This window comes from Podarcis pityusensis (genome assembly GCF_964106645.2).
Source record: "Podarcis pityusensis genome assembly, chromosome: 6".
NCBI classification, from domain to species: domain Eukaryota; kingdom Metazoa; phylum Chordata; class Lepidosauria; order Squamata; family Lacertidae; genus Podarcis; species Podarcis pityusensis.
Genome location: NC_138030.1, coordinates 12911932 through 12929698, shown reverse-complemented (window position 1 = coordinate 12929698; position 17767 = coordinate 12911932). Strand labels below are relative to the sequence as shown.

Below are 17767 nucleotides of genomic sequence, written 5' to 3'. Positions count from 1 at the left end.
CAGTTAGTATGCAGTATGAGACAGCTCTGACTTAATTTTTACTTATTAAATAAAATGAATCTGCTTTCTGAAATATATATGTGTTTGCTTTTGGAAAAGGTAGTTTCATGGTAACATCTTTCATATGTGTTATGTTATTTGGATTAAATTACAGGCTTAAAATAGACAGCATTGCTTATATGTAAAAAAAAAAAAAGCTTCATATAGACTGAAACATTCAAACAAATTTTCTGTGAACTTAAGCTCTTTCAACTCTTTAATAATGGAAGAAGATTGTATAGATGTTAGAATGATTCCTGGCCTCTAGGCAAACAGTGAAATTAAATGAGTTGCCTTTATATTTCTAAACCATTTTGTCTGTAGTAATACTGATCTAGATGCTAAGCTGCAACAATAGAAATTGTAGTGTTTCCCTGACAACTGAGAAAAACAGACATGCATAAAAACTGAGGTTGAAGGATGCAGCACTCATAGATAGTGTGGGTTGGGATGGCTTCTTACCTCGCTTGAGATAGCAAGTAAAGAGCGGGGAAAATATTATGAGAAGAGTAGTTCTAAACTCTTTGGCATCTGGATGGGGGCTTCAAGAAAGCAAATGAGAATGCAAGATCCTGGCCAGATTTGACCATAATTTGGTGTGCTTCAGGTAAGTTTTCCTTTTTGCACATTATATGTAGAAATAATCATAAGTCAGACTCTTGTCAATCCATTCCATTCTCAGTGCAAACCCATATTCTTTCTATTCCCAGACCCTTCCCATTCATGCCTCTAAAACTGACATCTTAGTCTATAAGCAACTACTTCCTAAATTTGCAGCGACTAATCATAATTTTTGTTCAGTTCATTTTGGCCTTTCCTGTCATCTTTCTCTTACTTATACACAGTTCTCCACTAGTGGATGTGCACTAAAAGCCCAATCGAAGTAAATGAAACAGATGCGTGGGTAGGTACAAAATTGTATTCTTTTAAGTTCAGTTTTTTCTGACCTCATGGATTGTTGGGAACAAATGAACCCAGTCCAATCATGACTTGTTGGAGCAGTGTGAACCTATGTGGCAGGACGGAGGTACTTTCATGATTAAACCATTATTTTAAATGTCATGTGACTTATTAAGAATGAAGCAAATATAGGCCATCTGAGCAGGAATTGTGCCAGTTTTGTGTCTTGTGCAGTATTCTTCACACACTTCACACACTATTAATATGGAATTGGCAATTATTTAAAACGTATACATCACCTTTTCAACCTTGTCTCAGTTTTTAAGTTTTAAAATACTGAAAAATATGTAGTAATTGTGTTGCAGGCTGCTTTGCTGTTTGTTGAATTTTTGTGAAATAAAAATTTAAACCTCCGTGGAAAAAAGAGCTCGGTGAGCACAGTAGGGTGAGTGATACAGGAAGCACAGAATTACTGTGCTTGCTCTTGAGTTACAGTACTCTAGCTGCCATGAAAAGTCTGTGTGCTGTAAATGGCTACATGCAGAAAAAAAGATTTGCAGATGTGATAAGAGAAGTCACAGTAGGCTGTTGTGCAGGTGCTGTTACCATAGCAAGGAACGTGTGCACATGTGATCCTTTTTTGAAATGCAGTATAGTTGCTGAGGAACAATTAGCTGCCTGTCTTTACCATAGGGATATAAGTGAAACAGTGGGCAACTCATGAATGCACCTGCTGTACTAATGACTGTTTTCACTATGAAACAAAGTGTTATCTATTAATTTAACTGATGTCAGTTTAGATGTTTTGACTTCGTATGTTTTTAGGTGCACACAAGATGCTCCTGGGTAGGTTTGGCTTTCCTGCTAACTTTAAATTAACTTTCCTTTTTCCAGCTGAATGTTGTGTTGCCTGCTCTAGATGGGGATCATACTCCCTCTGAAGGATCAGGTTTGTAGTTTGTGGGTTCACCTTGATCCATTGCTGTCACTTGAGACCCAGGTAGCCTCAGTGGTATAGAGTGCCATAAGCTTAGGCTGGTGGCCCAACCATGACCCTATCTGGACAGGGATAACTGCGCTACAGTGATAACTGGGCTACAATCTACTAACCAAGATTGGATTAGTGCAACGTACTTTATATGGGGCTGCCTTGGAAAAGAGTTTGGATGCTTCTATTAGTGCAGAATGAGGCTGTCTGACTGTTGACAGATTTGAGAGGAACAGTTCATATAGCACCAATTCTGTTACAAGTACACTAGATTGAATGAATGATTATGGAATGAGAAAACTACATGTTTTTGCTGCAGACAGGGTGTACAGTTTATACATAGTGTATACACAGCTCTGTGTGTGTTTGAATGAAAGGTAGGTGTTTGTATGAACTATTTTAATGTTGTTGTTGTTTAGTCGTGTTCGACTCTTCGTGACCCCATGGACCACAGCACGCCAGGCACTCCTGTCTTCCACTGCCTCCTGCAGTTTGGTCAAACTCATGCTGGTAGCTTGGAGAACACTGTCCAACCATCTCGTCCTCTGTCGTCCCCTTCTCCTTGTGCCCTCAATCTTTCCCAACATCAGGGTCTTTTCCAGGGAGTCTTCTCTTCTCATGAGGTGGCCAAAGTATTGGAGCCTCAGCTTCAGGATCTGTCCTTCCAGTGAGCACTCAGGGCTGATTTCCTTCAGAATGAATAGGTTTGATCTTCTTGCAGTCCATGGGACTCTCAAGAGTCTCCTCCAGCACCATAATTCAAAAGCATCAATTCTTCAGTGATCAGCCTTCTTTATGGTCCAGCTCTCACTTCCATACATCACTACTGGGAAAACCATGGCTTTAACTATACGGACCTTTGTTGGCAAGGTGATGTCTCTGCTTTTTAAGATGCTGTCTAGGTTTGCCATCGCCTTTCTCCCAAGGAGCAGGTGTCTTTTAATTTCGTGACTGCTTTCACCATCTGCAGTGATCATGGAGCCCAAGAAAGTAAAATCTCTCACTGCCTCCATTTCTTGCCCTTCTATTTGCCAGGAGGTGATGGGCCCAGTGGCCATGATCTTTTTTTTGATGTTGAGCTTCAGACCATATTTTGCACTCTCTTCTTTCACCCTCATTAAAAGGTTCTTTAATTCCTCCTCACGTTCTGCCATCAAAGTTGTGTCATCTGCATATCTGAGGTTGTTGATATTTCTTCCAGCAATCTTAATTCTGGCTTGGGATTCATCCAGCCCGGCCTTTCGCATGATGAATTCTGCATATAAGTTAAATAAGCAGGGAGACAATATACAGCCTTGCTGTACTCCTTTCCCAATTTTGAACCAATCAGTTGTTCCATATCCAGTTCTAACTGTAGCTTCTTGTCCCACATAGAGATTTCTCAGGAGACAGATGAGGTGATCAGGCACTCCCATTTCTTTAAGAACTTGCCATATTTTAATGTTATAATTTATGTTTGTTTTTAAATATATTGTAAGTTGTTTTCAGACCTTCAAGTAACAAGTGACTAACTAGTCTAAATAAATGCATGTCCAGAGCGGTCACAGATGTTACACTGAATGTGGGACTGTCTGAAAGTTGAGAATGGGCATATTCCATGTGTGTACTGGAGATTCCATGTTTCATTGGCAAAGGGGAGACAGAAGAGGAGGTATGGGAAAGCCTGCTTCAGCCACCTGTCTTCCCCACTCAATCTGCTGGCCTACTCATTCATACCTTATCTCCCAAAGCAACCACTGGCAGTGACAGGGAAAGCAGGAAGGGTTGCAAAGCCCACTGCACACTGATCCACCTGCCTGCCTCTGGTTACTTCCTCATGACCAAGGCTGCTTGCCTGCTGGGGCAGCTTTCCATTGACAGGCCTGCTTTGTTGCCATTTTCTTCCTCCTTGACACCTGATGCTGCTGGGGCAGACACTGTGTTGCTGGAACGAGGTATGCAGCAGCAGCAGAGCAGTAAGGTTGCTCAGGGGCTGCCCTGGCTTGCCTTAGCTGTTCCTTTGCAGCTCATCTGGGCCCACTGCTTGCCTGCCTGCCTGCTGCTCTGTCATCATTGGTGTGGCTGCCTACTTAGGACCATGGGAACTGCAGCATTGTGACATTCTTTGATTCAAAAAAGGGCCTGCCAACCACATGCTTGTTATATGAAAATTCACTTATCCAAACAGGTGCTGTCTCCAATCCTGTTTCAGTAGCTGAAACTTCTGCTTGTGCAACTGCAGCTAAATTGGTACCATGGGATCTGGTTTGTCATCATACCATGATTGGAGATCATGGAGCGTTAACAGTGGAGCACCACTTCATCTTTGTGACTTCCAGGAGAGATTGCATGGATGCCGTTCCCTTTTGAGAACTGGCTCTAGGTTTTTCAAGATAGGCATGACCTGGAACAGGTTTGGCCACTGCTAAATGTAGATCAGTTCATCTGTATACAGTAATGATATTGTTTCTCCAAATCTTTTCAATGCATTCTCCATAAAGACATGTTAGAATGGGTGGGCTTATTTGGTGCCAGTGACTTCATTTGTTTCCATGGTGCTTTGAATTTTTGCCAAGCAAAATTCTTTGCAGTTTTGAGCAAGTTAAGTGTCTTTTCTAGCTATGTCTTTAATCCTATGCACACAACTATCAGTTTTGCCAGGACTGTTTATTCTGTTTGCTGGTAGAAAGTTTTTATGTAGTCCTCTTTGCTAATATATTTTCGATTCTCTAAATGGAAATACAATTATTTATTTTAAAGGTAAAGTGAACTCAAAAGGGAACTATAACCTCATTTCCAGCAAGATTCACAAAGATGCTTCATTTCTGCTCAGCAATTAAAAACTGATCCCCCCGCCCCGGAAGTTACACTGATGATAATCATGGGAATACCTGATTTTGTGGATATATTTTCTGATTACAGGTAGGTAGCTGTGTTGGTCTGCTGTAGTCAAAACAAACAAACAAAAATCCTTCCAGTAGCACCTTAGAGACCAACTAAGTTTGTTATTGGTATGAGCTTTCGTGTGCATGCATGGGTATCTGAAGAAGTGTGCATGCACAAGAATGCTTATACCAATAGCAAACTTAGTTGGTCTCTAAGGTGCTACTGGAAGGAATATTTTATGATTTTTTTTGTATAATAATAGTTAACAGTGTTTCTATTCTTTCAGATTAACACTCTTATAAACAGATAATAGCAAGGACTCTACTTTTCAAGAACCCATTATTCGATTATGCATGTGCAGAACACAAGTGGTAAAAAATAATCTTTATTCATGAAGTGCTCTGAGACCTTGATTCATGAAGTGCTATGAGCTGTAGGAGTACGAAGAATTATTAGTGTGTCAATGGGAGAGTGAAAATACTCAAGATGCCAGTGTAATGGAATTAAGATGCTTCACCTATTAGGTTGCTTTAGATTAGTTAGCGAGAGCCTGAAATTTTCTTTCTTATATTTAATTGCAGTGATTCGTCAAATTGGGGTGGGTGAAGGGAGGGAAAGTGAGTATTTATGATTCCTTGAATCCTAGTGAGCTTGACAGCAAATCCAAGACAATGGATATTTGTAGCAAAATAATTTGCTCTTTAATGGCAACTAGCAACTTTTGTTGGTTCCAGTGCTATTAAAACTTTTCATCCTTTCATTGTGAGAACTGTTGATTTTATTCCTATTCTCTGCTTCCTGTTCTTTGACCAGTTATTGATCCATAAGAGGACCTGTCTTCCTACCCTGTGACTTGCTGAGCTTGATGAATGTTTTCCAAGGGTTGGATCCAGTGGCGTATATGGCCACATCCACACAATACATTTAAAGCACAGTTTTATCCCTTTAACAGTCATGGCTTTCCCCCAAAGAATCCTGGGAACTGTTGTTAAGGATGATGAGTTTTTAAGAGACCCCCATTCGTCTCACAGAGCTATAATTCCCAAAATTCCCTGGAAAGGATTGATAAACAACTATGGAGAGCCACTACCAGTCACTGTATAGTATTGAGCTGGATGGACCTATGGTATAAGGCAGATTCCTATGTCATTCCTAAATCCTGTTTGGATGCCAAATTCCACATACAAACCATTACAACTCTGTGGTTGTGCCAGTCTGGTGGCTATGATAAAGTGGCATGTATGCATTGATTTGATGCCGTAAAAGAGTTTGACAGGTAATTATTTGTGCAGCAGCTGAACACTAGCAGCATAGTACATGTGAGATTTGTTGCTTTGAATAATAAGGCATCTTGTGGAGTTTCAACTTCATCTATTCCAGGGCTAGGAACCCTGTGTTCCAGCCCTGTGTTCCAAGAGTCACATGCAGCTCTTGACCTGATTTCATGTAGATGGGGGAGCTGGAAGGGAAGGAGGAAGAGAAAAATTGGGGGGGGGGAGGGGGAGAGTGGTTGAGAGGAATAAAGTTGAAGAGGCTATTTGAACAGCGTCTGCAGTAGAGAGCAGTTGTATATTGATTTAGAATATCCAGAAAGTGTAATCATAATAACAAAATGTTTTCCAGAAGACTTTTAAAATGAGGGAATATGATGACTGTACGCTAAACAGAACCATAAGAAGGAATTTAATTTTTGACTTGACAAGGCCATGTGATAGTCTTAATGAAATTGTACCACCTGAGATATATCAGTGAGAGACTGCATGATGAAATATATCTCTTCCCATTTAAAAAACTCCCACCAGGTACAAAGCTAGCACCTTTGGTTGAACACTTCAAGCTTCGTTTGAATTTTCAGGTGCTTTTTAAAACACAATTCCTCATGTGCAGAATGGAAATGGTATGATTCTCTGTGCACTGCTGAAAGTTGGATTAAGTTATACTCTCAATTTACAAAGATAGTGGAGGAACTTGCCTCTGTGTGAGAGGGGGAACAGTCACTGTCCTCTCAGTCTGAAATCACGTTGAGTCATTGCAGTCCTGACATTGGATTAAATACCTCAGAACTCTGAGGCAGTAAAATGGACTTCGGGTTCAGAGACTTGCACACTCGAAATGTTCTCACAATTGTTATAAATGGCCTTGATACACATTTCACCACTAGAAATTTGAATGAAGAACTCTATAAAGTGGTTTTTTTTTTTAATAATGGGCTCCATTCCTCATCATTATCTGTAGACACAGCTGCTTTACTTTGGGGAAGCTACTCTTAGTCTGAGATAATATTTTTTGTGGGATTGGGGGCACACTCTAATCTAGACCTTTGAGGATATTTATATAAATGCATGTTGCGGGCTAGCTCCCCCCAATAACGTCCTTACTCTACACCTGTTCTGCACCATTTCCTGGGAGCTTAACATAGAAATTCAGGTTTGGTTTTTGAACTGTTAGTTGCTTCTGTTTCTGATTTCCTTTCATCTTTGTGGTTACAAGCTATCAGCTCTTTTTGATCCCAGGGTGGTTCACAACATTGAAATACAAGATAAAATACATAATAAAAACAAGAACAAAAACAAACCCCATCCCCTCTCACAAACATATTTAAAAGGGTATCAGATGTTAATCAGTCAAAGGCCTTGTTGAAGAATAATATTTTTGCCTGCTGCAGCCATGGAGGAGTGTTGAGGGTTTCATTAATTCAAATTTCAAAAGTATTATTTTATATTATCCAATAAATATTTGTGTAGTTCACTTTTGTTCACAAGTGGAAAAACTTCATCATTCTTTAAAAATTATCTTTATGCACGTGGGACCTGCAACATCCCTGATCATCGCTGGTTGAAACCCTGCCCTCTTCAAGGATACGCAGATTCCATGCCCCCCTCCAGTCCTCAGCATTCTATGACCACTGGGCATGCTCAGTCCTCAATTGTGGTTTTTTGGGGGGAAAGGGGGATTCCCCCCCGAGATTTTTTCCTAAATATTCTTTGTATTTCTGTAAACTTTGAGCTTCTTCCAGTAAGCTGGCTGATACCTCTCTCTCTGTGGATAGTACTGTTTTGGCTACATAAGAACAGGCACTCAGAGAATTAAAATTACTTTTAGCACTGTATATAGCACTGGGACCCTGCAGCAAAGGAAGTGTATGTGTATGTGCTGGTGGAGGAGGGGGAAGCCTCCCTTTTCATGTAGGAGACTATCTAGATTGAGAAAGTGAGTGGGGGGCACTATATGTGTATGTGTGTTTCTGTGTTTTTGACATCTTCCAACTTTTCCAGCTATTCCATTGCCCATCCCTCCCCTACCCCCCCCAATTGCCAACATTCTATGAGCATCGTATGAGCAGGGATGTGGGTGGCGCTGTGGGTTTGAATCCCTGCAACAGGGTGAGCTCCCGTTGCTCGGTCCCTGCTCCTGCCAACCTAGCAGTTCGAAAGCACTTCAAAATGCAAGTAGATAAATAGGTACCGCTCTGGTGGGAAGGTAAACGGCGTTTCTGTGCGCTGTACTGGTTCTCCAGAAGCGGCTTAGTCATGCTGGCCACATGACCCGGAAGCTGTACGCTGGCTCCCTTGGTCAATAAAGCAAGATGAGCGCTGCAACCCCAGAGTCGGCCACAACTGGACCTAATGGTCAGGGGTCCCTTTACCTTTGTGAGCATGAGCACACTCAGTTCTCACTAGACTCTCTTTGGAGGGACCCTCTCCCCCAGTTATGCAAACCTTGAGATTACCCTCACTCAGTCTGCTGATGCCTCTCTTTTGTATGGGGCTGTTACTGTTTGGGCTATGTAAGTGAGGGCACTTGGAGATTGGAATTGGAATTGGAATTAGAACGTAGGGCAATGACTACAGAGAGCATAATGGAACAAATGGCTGAAATGCCTTCTGAAATACCTAACAAAGAGCTCACAGAAGTAATCCATACAACATTTATTACATGAAAAAGTTACCAAGTCTATTCCTATGTATTGCAGCTGCTGCTTGTGTTTTACACGACCAGAAGGAGGGTTCTGATGGATTGGAAAGCTGTTAGTCCTGCTGTATCTTTAAAGTGAAAAAAAGAGAGGATTTTTTTCATTTGTACCTGATGGTTTTTTTTTTTATCTGTTTGCAAATGTTGCTCTAATGGTTTGAAACCCAGTCGTGTCATTTCTTTACGCCCACACAGAGCTGCAGTAGTACAGACACTGTAGCAGGAAAACCATATTACCAGCTAGAGCTATTAAAACTCTTCCCACGCTAAATGTGGGTTGAAATCACCCTCTTCTTCCCTCCCCACCCAAAAGCCCACCGCCCACAACCAAACCTTCTGTGCATCAGGTTTTTTTTACACATTTTAAAAAAGAGAGCCAGAACAATTGAAAAGAAGACTCTGAATCTTTTGTTGTTGTTGTTCCAGCGCTTTCCCAGAGAAACCTGAAGCACACCTCTGGCCTATGGACTTAGCCATCTAAAGGTTAGCAAGAGCTTTGTTGTTAATTTCTCTGCTTAGCTTTGATGAGAGACTGCAAAGAACGAGAAGGGCTAAGTTGTGGGTATTTTAATGCAGTGACTGTTAGGATGGTTGCTTTTCTCTGATACACACAGCACTTTTTTTCCCCAAAGCAAAGAACCTTAAATAGGGCTTTGTTACTGGTATATTTTGCACCTTTTGCTCAGGCATCAGAAACTTTGAAATATGGACCAGGTTTGTTTCTGTGCTTATAGAAAAGCAAGCCTGTTGATGTGTGGTATGCATGCTAAGGACAGTTAACTCTTTTCTGGCACTGTAAAGCACAAGTGATTTTGACCAGAATAACTTGAAACTCCCTGTTATGCACATTTGCAGGAAGAATCTTGTTTGTGCAGCTTATTATGAAAATGCTGAACACATGTATAAGATTTGTTTTTCCTTTAAAAGAACTAATCTAAATTTAATTGCCATGAAAATAACCTAAATCGTGCATACTTTATGTAATTTAGTTTTCATGAGTACCGTTCCTAGAATTAGTATGGGAAAAATATTCATATTGAATTAACATTGGTCAAGGAGAAGGCAAGTGCTCTAAACAATATTTGCTTTAATACTTATTGTGCAAAGGGTGTTTTTACTGAGGTCAGCTTTTGAAATTTCTAGCTTTGCAAATGATCAAACAGGAGAGTAAAAATAAAGAATGCTTTTTTTCTTCCATACTGAGATGAATCAGAGATTCTTATTTCCTTTGCTTTGAATTTTTAATGAACGGCTTTAGAATCTGCTCTGTAGCCCTTTGTACTAATTGTAATAATTTGCTCTGTCATCCTATTGCATGCTCTGAAGTGACTTTTATTACTCTAGGATAAGAGTTAAATAATGGATAAATGCTTTTACGTTAAAATAAGAACTGATGGGACTGTATTGTGGCATTAGCAGAGGTTGTTATCAGATGTTTGCTACAGTATGTATAGAAAGTCTTGCCACTCCCATGACTGAAGCATGTTTTGTAAACTTACCTAAGCATGTATATTTTACTAGAACAAAATACAGTTTCTAGCACATTTTGATATTACAAGCTGTCTCGGGTGAATCATAGGCAAGGCTAATTTATTATTCAAAATGGTTTTAACATTTACAGATATATAAAGTCTGTAACCTAGATTCAAATACTATAAGGACAATGAGCTTCCTTGGTTACTGGTAATTTACAAATAGAATGCTGGGCTGCCAGGCTTTGTTAGCACAGGCGCTGGAGACAGCCAAACCCAATAATCTCATGGAAGTATGGTTTATTTAGTACCATAAATCAGGCCCACAGATTGGTCCTGAAAAGAGAATATTACAGCAATTGGTCCATTAATAAGGTTTGGGAGGTATTATCAACAACTGCACTGAAACTTTTAGCTATAAGATACTGGAGGATGAAACCAGTTTCAACAGCGAACAAAAAATGGGAAATGTCAGATGAAAATTGTTTGCAGTTGAAATAGATAGCAGGGGAAATATTTCTACTCCAGCTTAGAAATCTGCAACTTTATTTTTGAATATCTGCTCTGTAGATTGCTTACTGTGTTGTACCGTATTTACTCGAATCTAATGCTCACTTTTTTTGGCCAAATGACATTGCAAAAATTAAGGTGTGCATTAGATTCAATGGGGCATTAGACTAGAGTAAATACGGTACTAAAGACAAAACATACTTCTTGATGCCCTGTTTTTGCAGTGGTCTGGTTGTATCATGGTTCCACTATTGAGGTTGTGCGTTGTGCCTTAGCACTCATGCCCTGATCCCCTCCTTCACTTTCTAATTTGCAATAACTTGTTCACTGCTGAATCCAAATCAGACAAACTATGCTTGCTTAGCATTACCACAAACCATAATTTGTGCAGCAGAATCCCAAGCCCATTGCAAAGTGTACATTCCAACTGTGGCATGGAAACGAACTATGGATTTCAGTAATGGTAACCATAGTTATTGTAAGTGAAGGAGGAAATTGGAGGGAAGAAACTGGAATGGCTGATCTGTTTGACAATATTATACTTGTTCAGTTGCTCCTTCATATTTATTAAGAAGCAAGGCACAGAACTGACCTGATGACGATGTATGTAGTTATTCTAGGCTGATTTTGTGGCATCTATAAACAACCTCACAGGACTTCCTGTTGGTCAGGAAATACTGTATGCTGCAGTACAAACTTGCTGGAACCCCAACATGCTGGAGAGATCTCTTAATTTTTTATTTCAGATTTTTTAATTTTAATGTTTATTTATTTATTTTCAACTTTTGACAAGAAAGATGATGATGACAACAGTATATGCAATGACAGTAGGTACAGAAAGCAGGACATGTGCTTAAAATATCCCAAAACTTCAAAATTTGACTGTTGCCCCTCCTAAATACCTCAAGTATTATTTTATATATCTCTAGCACTTAGTTTTTGGGAAATGGCCTTTACATCGAAATATATAGAAAGTTGCCTTATACCCAAAGTCAGATCTGGTCCATCTAACTTATGGTTACCAGATGTTCCTGTTTCCCAGGGACAGTCCCTGGATTTACAAAGCTGTCCCCTGACAAAATCTGTCCCCAGAATGTCTCCAGATTTCATTTAATGCCCCCGGATTTATATTTTGTTATAGATTTATTATTAGGGAATGAATGTTGTGTGATTGGTTCAATGGCACAAGACACATCATATGGGGACTTCTGGCGAGGCAAAATGGTGGGTGCCACGGCAGCGAGCAACTCCTGAAGCCAGCCAGAGCCAACTGCGCTATCAGTCTGGCTACGAGTTGCTGAGACTGCTGCTGCCACTACAACTGCTGAGGGGGAACCGGGGACGGCTGGCTTGTCAACTGGGGGAACCGCTGATCCCCCCCCAACCCAAATCGAGCCGGGAGCAAGAGCGCCTGGCCGACTGCCCAGCGGCACTCCGGGGCCAGGAAAACCCGGAGCCGACAGGAGGAGGAGGAGGAGAGGAGGAGAAGGAAGAGAGTGAAAGAGGAAGGAGCAAAAAGAGGGGAGCCCTGACCTTGCTGCTGCCACCGCTGAGGAGGAGAGGTAGGAGAGCAACGGGAGGGCAAGGACATGTGGCCAAGCCCAGAAGTGGCCTGAGCCTACTCCAGGGCAGCTAGCACTCCAAGAGAGCAGGCCGGGGCCCAGAGGAAGGCTGCACGACAGAGGAGATCACAGAAGAGATTACTTTAAAAAAAAAACTTTTTAAAATAACTTTTCTCTCTCTCTCTTTTTTAAAAAAGTGTCCACAGATTCTTTGAAAAAAATCTGGTAACAAAAAATCTGGTAACCTTAATCTAACTAGCAGTCGCTAGAGTTTTTTCTAGCTTTACCTGAGGATATCGGGGGTTGAACCAGAGACGTTTTTGCATGTTCTCTTCCACTGAGCTGTGACTCTTTCCTTTAATACGCATGATTGAGTTTCAGAGCATGAAGTCTCCCGTTTCATTTTGAAATGTGATATAGTACTCATAAAGGAGAAAATGACAGCAGTACAATACAAAAGGTGCTTATTGTCCAGCTTGGTGGATCCCCATGCATTTTGAATGCTCATTTTTCTATGGCTGCGTTTGAGTGTTAAAACCAAAATCATAAGCTTCAGATGCTTATAAAAGTTGTACTCCTAATGAAGAGCACTGGCCATTTGTTTGTCTACAGGGCGCTCATCTATACTCCAAGAATTCTCAAAGGTTATGGGAACATTTTAGGGACCTGGTGCGAATGCAATACAAAGTCAAACCATGGCATAGCATGAATGAGTTGGTTCCCAAAGTAAAGACAAACCATGACCCTAGGTTCAGCTGTAACCTGGACATTTGGTTGATCATACTTAAGCTATGGTTTGTCTCAGTGTTAAGCGTGAGCCTGGCCATAGCTTGTATCAGTAAAACTGGGATATGCCACTCACTAAAAGGTATGTTTACTTTTATATCTCTTAGTGACAGCTAGAGGTCTTGTTCATGGTTTTGTGCAACCATAAATCCACAGGTCCCACATGATATGAAAGTCAGTAGGTTCTTTGCATTGCATTGTTTGAGCAGTGAAAGACAGCAAGCCTGGATTCAGACTTAACAATAAACCATAGTTTATCATGAGGATGAATCTTCATAGGGTTTAGAATCGTGTGTTCCCATTTCCTCTTTGTTTACATTCACGAAGAGGAGCTAGCAGTTAGTTACGAAGCAGAAGTTTTCATTTTCTTGCAATGTCCAAACTTGGGGAACCATAGTTTGTTTTAACTATGATCACCTAAAGGAAGTAAGGATCAGATGACTAAAAATTGGCAAGGATTCAGAGGGTTGCATTTTGCCTACTACAGTATATGTACACAAAGGGCTTTTCAGACCTTTTTTGCTGGAGTCTCTTCAGGTGAGGTGCAAGATCAAGGGAAGTAATAGTACCGTTTTGCTCTGCATTGACCAGACCATACCTGGAGTACTTTGTCCAGTTCTGGGCACCACAATTTAAGGATATTGACAAGCTGGAATGTGAAGAGGTGGGGGACCCAAGATTTTAAAGGGTCTGGAAATCAAGCCTTATGAGATTTTAAAGGGTCTGGAAATCAAGGAGCTGGCTATGTTTAGCCTGGAAAAGAGGAAACTCGGAGGAGTATGATACACATCTTTACCTATCTAAAGAACTCACTTGGATGATGGTGCAAACTTGCATTCATCAGGAAGAACTTTCTGACGGTAAGAGCTGTCCAACAGTGGAACTGAGTCCCTCGGAAGGTGGTGGACTCTCCTTCTATTCCATGGAGGTTTTTAAGAAGAGGTTGGATAGTCACCTGACATGGATGCTTTAGTTGAGATTCCTGCATTGCAGAGGGTTGGACTAGATGACCCATGGTGCCCTTGCAACTCTACAATTCTATGATTGTATAGGAAGCCACTCCCCTCTGAGTCCTGGGCTTTATAGACTCATCTACCCATGCAGTTTCTGAAAGCAAAGGGGCACATGGGTTGCCAGATGTGAAATAAATTGACATTATTTTCAACTCACCCACCCCACTATGTAACCTTTGTCTCTCTGTGGCCTTATCCACACTTCCGTTTGCCCCACCGCATTCCCCCGGGAAAACAAGCGGTTTAGCTCTGAATCGGAGCAAATGGCAATTGGGTTTTCTGTGGATTGCCGTTGGTTCTGATTTATTGCTAAAGAGTGGGTTTTCCAAGGGAAAGTGGTGAGGCAAAACCAAAACCACTGGGACTCTTGCCTAGAAAGCACAGTACAAGTGGAAAACCCCTTGGAAACATGCTTTCTAGGCATGAGAGAAGCTGGTGTAGATGAGCCCTCTTATCCCTCGCTTTCTCTCCCTGCCTTCTGTTTTTCTTCATACCCCTCCTTTTCAATTTAAAAAGACATTGTCCTGCACTTTAGGATCCCTGCACACCAATTTAGGATCAGTGGTGAGACTCACACAAGTATGAGATGGTTCTTCAGCAGAGGTGTGAGATCTTTTCCCAGTGTTTTTGTCTCCAACCCATGGCTGCCTTTTACAGTTACCACTGTGCAGTAGTGTACATATAACCTTTGTGCTGATCTACGTCAATATATAAAGCTCTGGTTGTCCAAATAGTTAGGTTGTTTCCTGCCTCCAGATATTCAGCTGTGAGATTTCTCAGTATGTGATTCACAGTGTGTGCGTTTGAAGAGGTATTCAGATATTCAGCTGTGAGATTTCCCAATATGCCATTCACAGTGTGTGTGTATTTAAATAAATGTGAAAAAAGCAGAATGATTGTGTGTGCGTGCATGTGCAAAGCACTGAACATGCTTTCTGTACATGAGACATTGCCAGAAGATGAGGAATCTCTCAGCTGACTTTAAGATGCCTGGACTAGCTTTTGAAAACAACCACCCAGTCACCTGAACATTTAATGTTTGTGTGGGTTGTATTTGCTAAGGCCCATCGGAACAGTCATTATTATTGTCTGTCAAACAGCTGAAGAGCACTTACTAAGAACATCAAAATAATTCTGCATGCAGCCAAGAATTGACCGTGGACATCCTAAGCTAGGAACTTCAACACAGGCATATCTCTTATGCTTATTCATGAAGGACCCTCTACTTATCCGGAATTGCTGGAGAAATAAACACTGGTGCTTTTTGTACGGTATCCAGAGTTTGCAGTGCAAGACAACTTCAAATATTTTCACAAGTGCATAGGTAATCCTATTTTCTTGCATTTGAAAGCTTCTACTTTCCCTGTGCTGTGGAGTCCAACTAATTTGGTGTTGGTTGGGCTTTCAAAACCTGCTGTTTGCTTTCCAATCCAACACTGAATGCTTGTGCCCTTTATATTCTGCATTATTATGGTATGCTCTGAAGTGCAAATGCAAGATTTTTCCAGATAAATTCGTCTCAGTGTGGAGCAAAGCTGGAGATGTTGCTGATTAAATTTAGGACAGCAGAACAGAGCACACTATGGCTGAAAGATCAAATGAAAATACTCTGTTTGTTGCTTAATGATACCATTTGCTTGGCTGGTTAAATAAATAAACAAATGGTAGGCCTGGAACGGAGGCGGGAGAAGGAGAAACCACAAGGAAGAATAGATCAGTGAGTGACACTCAGGTCTCAGCAGGGTGTCTTTTTCTCAGCTGTTTGTTCTCCCCCTGTGCCAACCCTGAAATTAAAAGTGCATGTAAACTTGAATGTTTTCCAAACATTCCTTACAGAGAGATTCACTTGGACAAGAAAATAAAGTACCAAGAAAGGCAAAGGCATGATGGAACTAAAGAGGTGCAGTGCCAAGCAGCTGGGTCATGGCAGTCCAACTTTTTTTTTTTATAAGATATTTATTAAGATTTTTTAAAATACTACAATAAAAGTGAAAAAAATAACAAAAATACAAAATAAAAATGGTTAAAAACACACAGATTTTCCATTACTTATTTTCCTTTAGCTTGTTTCCCGGACCTCCTCATACCTCCCTTTTTTGTATTCTACTTCAATCTGTTGGTTCAGCAAATCCTTACCCTCTTTAATTATCCTAATCCTTAATCTTAAAAATAATAGCATTAGATTTTTACCTATTTATAACCCTTTTTTCATATTCCCTTAAAGCATTACAGCTGGAAACCACTTAATTTCTATCCAACATCATTCTAACATTCATTAATTTTACAATATTTCTGTAGATAATCTTTGAATTTCTTCCACTCTTCTTCCACCGACTCTTCTCCCTGGTCTCGGATTCTGCCAGTCATTTCTGCCAGTTCCATATAGTCCATCAGCTTCATCTGCCATTCTTCCAGAGTGGGTAGATCTTGTGTCTTCCAATACTTTGCAATGAGTATTCTTGCTGCTGTTGTGGCATACATAAAAAAGGTTCTATCCTTCTTTGGCACCAATTGGCCGACTATGCCCAGGAGAAAGGCCTCTGGTTTCTTCAAGAAGGTATATTTAAATACCTTTTTCAGTTCATTATATATCATTTCCCAGAAAGCCTTAATCCTTGGGCACGTCCACCAAAGGTGAAAGAATGTACCTTCAGTTTCTTTACATTTCCAACATTTGTTATCGGGCAAGTGATAAATTTTTGCAAGCTTGACTGGGGTCATGTACCACCTGTATATCATTTTCATAATATTCTCTCAAAGCATTACATGCCGTAAACTTCATACCTGTGGTCCACAACTGTTCCCAGTCAGCAAACATAATGTTATGTCCAAAATCTTGTGCCCATTTAATCATAACAGATTCACCATTTCATCCTGAGTATTCCATTTCAACAGCAAGTTATACATCTTTGACAAAATCTTAGTTTTGGGTTCTAACAGTTCTGTTTCTAATTTTGATTTTTCCACCTGGAAGCCAATTTTCTTGTGCAAATTATATGCCTCCATTATCTGATAATAATGAAGCCAGTCTCGCACTTTATTTTTTAGTTTCTCAAAACTCTGCAGTTTCAGTCTATCTCCATCTTGTTCCAAAATTTCCCAATATTTCGGCCAATTGGCCTCCATATTGAGCCTTTTCAGAGCTTTCGCTTCCATCGGTGACAGCCACCTTGGGGTTTTGTTTTCCAATAAATCCTTGTATCTTATCCAAACATTAAACAATGCTTTCCTGACAATATGGTTTTTAAATGCTTTATGGACTTTGACCTTGTCATACCACAGATATGCATGCCATCCAAATACATTGTTAAAACCTTCTAGGTCCAAAATGTCTGTGTTTTCAAGAAGTAGCCATTCTTTCAACCAGCAAAAAGCTGCTGATTCATAGTAAAGTTTAAAGTCTGGCAGGGCAAATCCACCCCTTTCCTTTGCATCAGTTAATATCTTAAATTTTATTCTGGGCTTCTTGCCCTGCCAGACAAATCTAGAAATATCTCTCTGCCACTTCTTGAAACAATCCATCTTGTCCACAATTTGCAATGTTTGAAACAAAAACAGCATTCTAGGCAATACATTCATTTTTATCACAGCAATACGACCCAACAGTGAAAGCTTCAAATTTGACCAAGTTTCTAAATCTTTTTTCACTTCCGTCCAACA

The 17767-nt window shown here is 40.5% G+C and overlaps 1 protein-coding gene across 1 annotated transcript in view; it reads left to right on the top strand.

The window, feature by feature from the left end:
- The window catches only part of ZNF831 (zinc finger protein 831), a 45148-nt gene that overhangs the window by 4752 nt on the left and 22629 nt on the right, over nt 1–17767 (top strand). The window contains 3 exon segments of the mRNA XM_081010980.1: nt 885–943; nt 1834–1869; nt 1871–1888. Of these exon segments, the coding sequence (XP_080867106.1) occupies nt 899–943; nt 1834–1869; nt 1871–1888 (99 nt within the window). The 5' untranslated portion in view covers nt 885–898.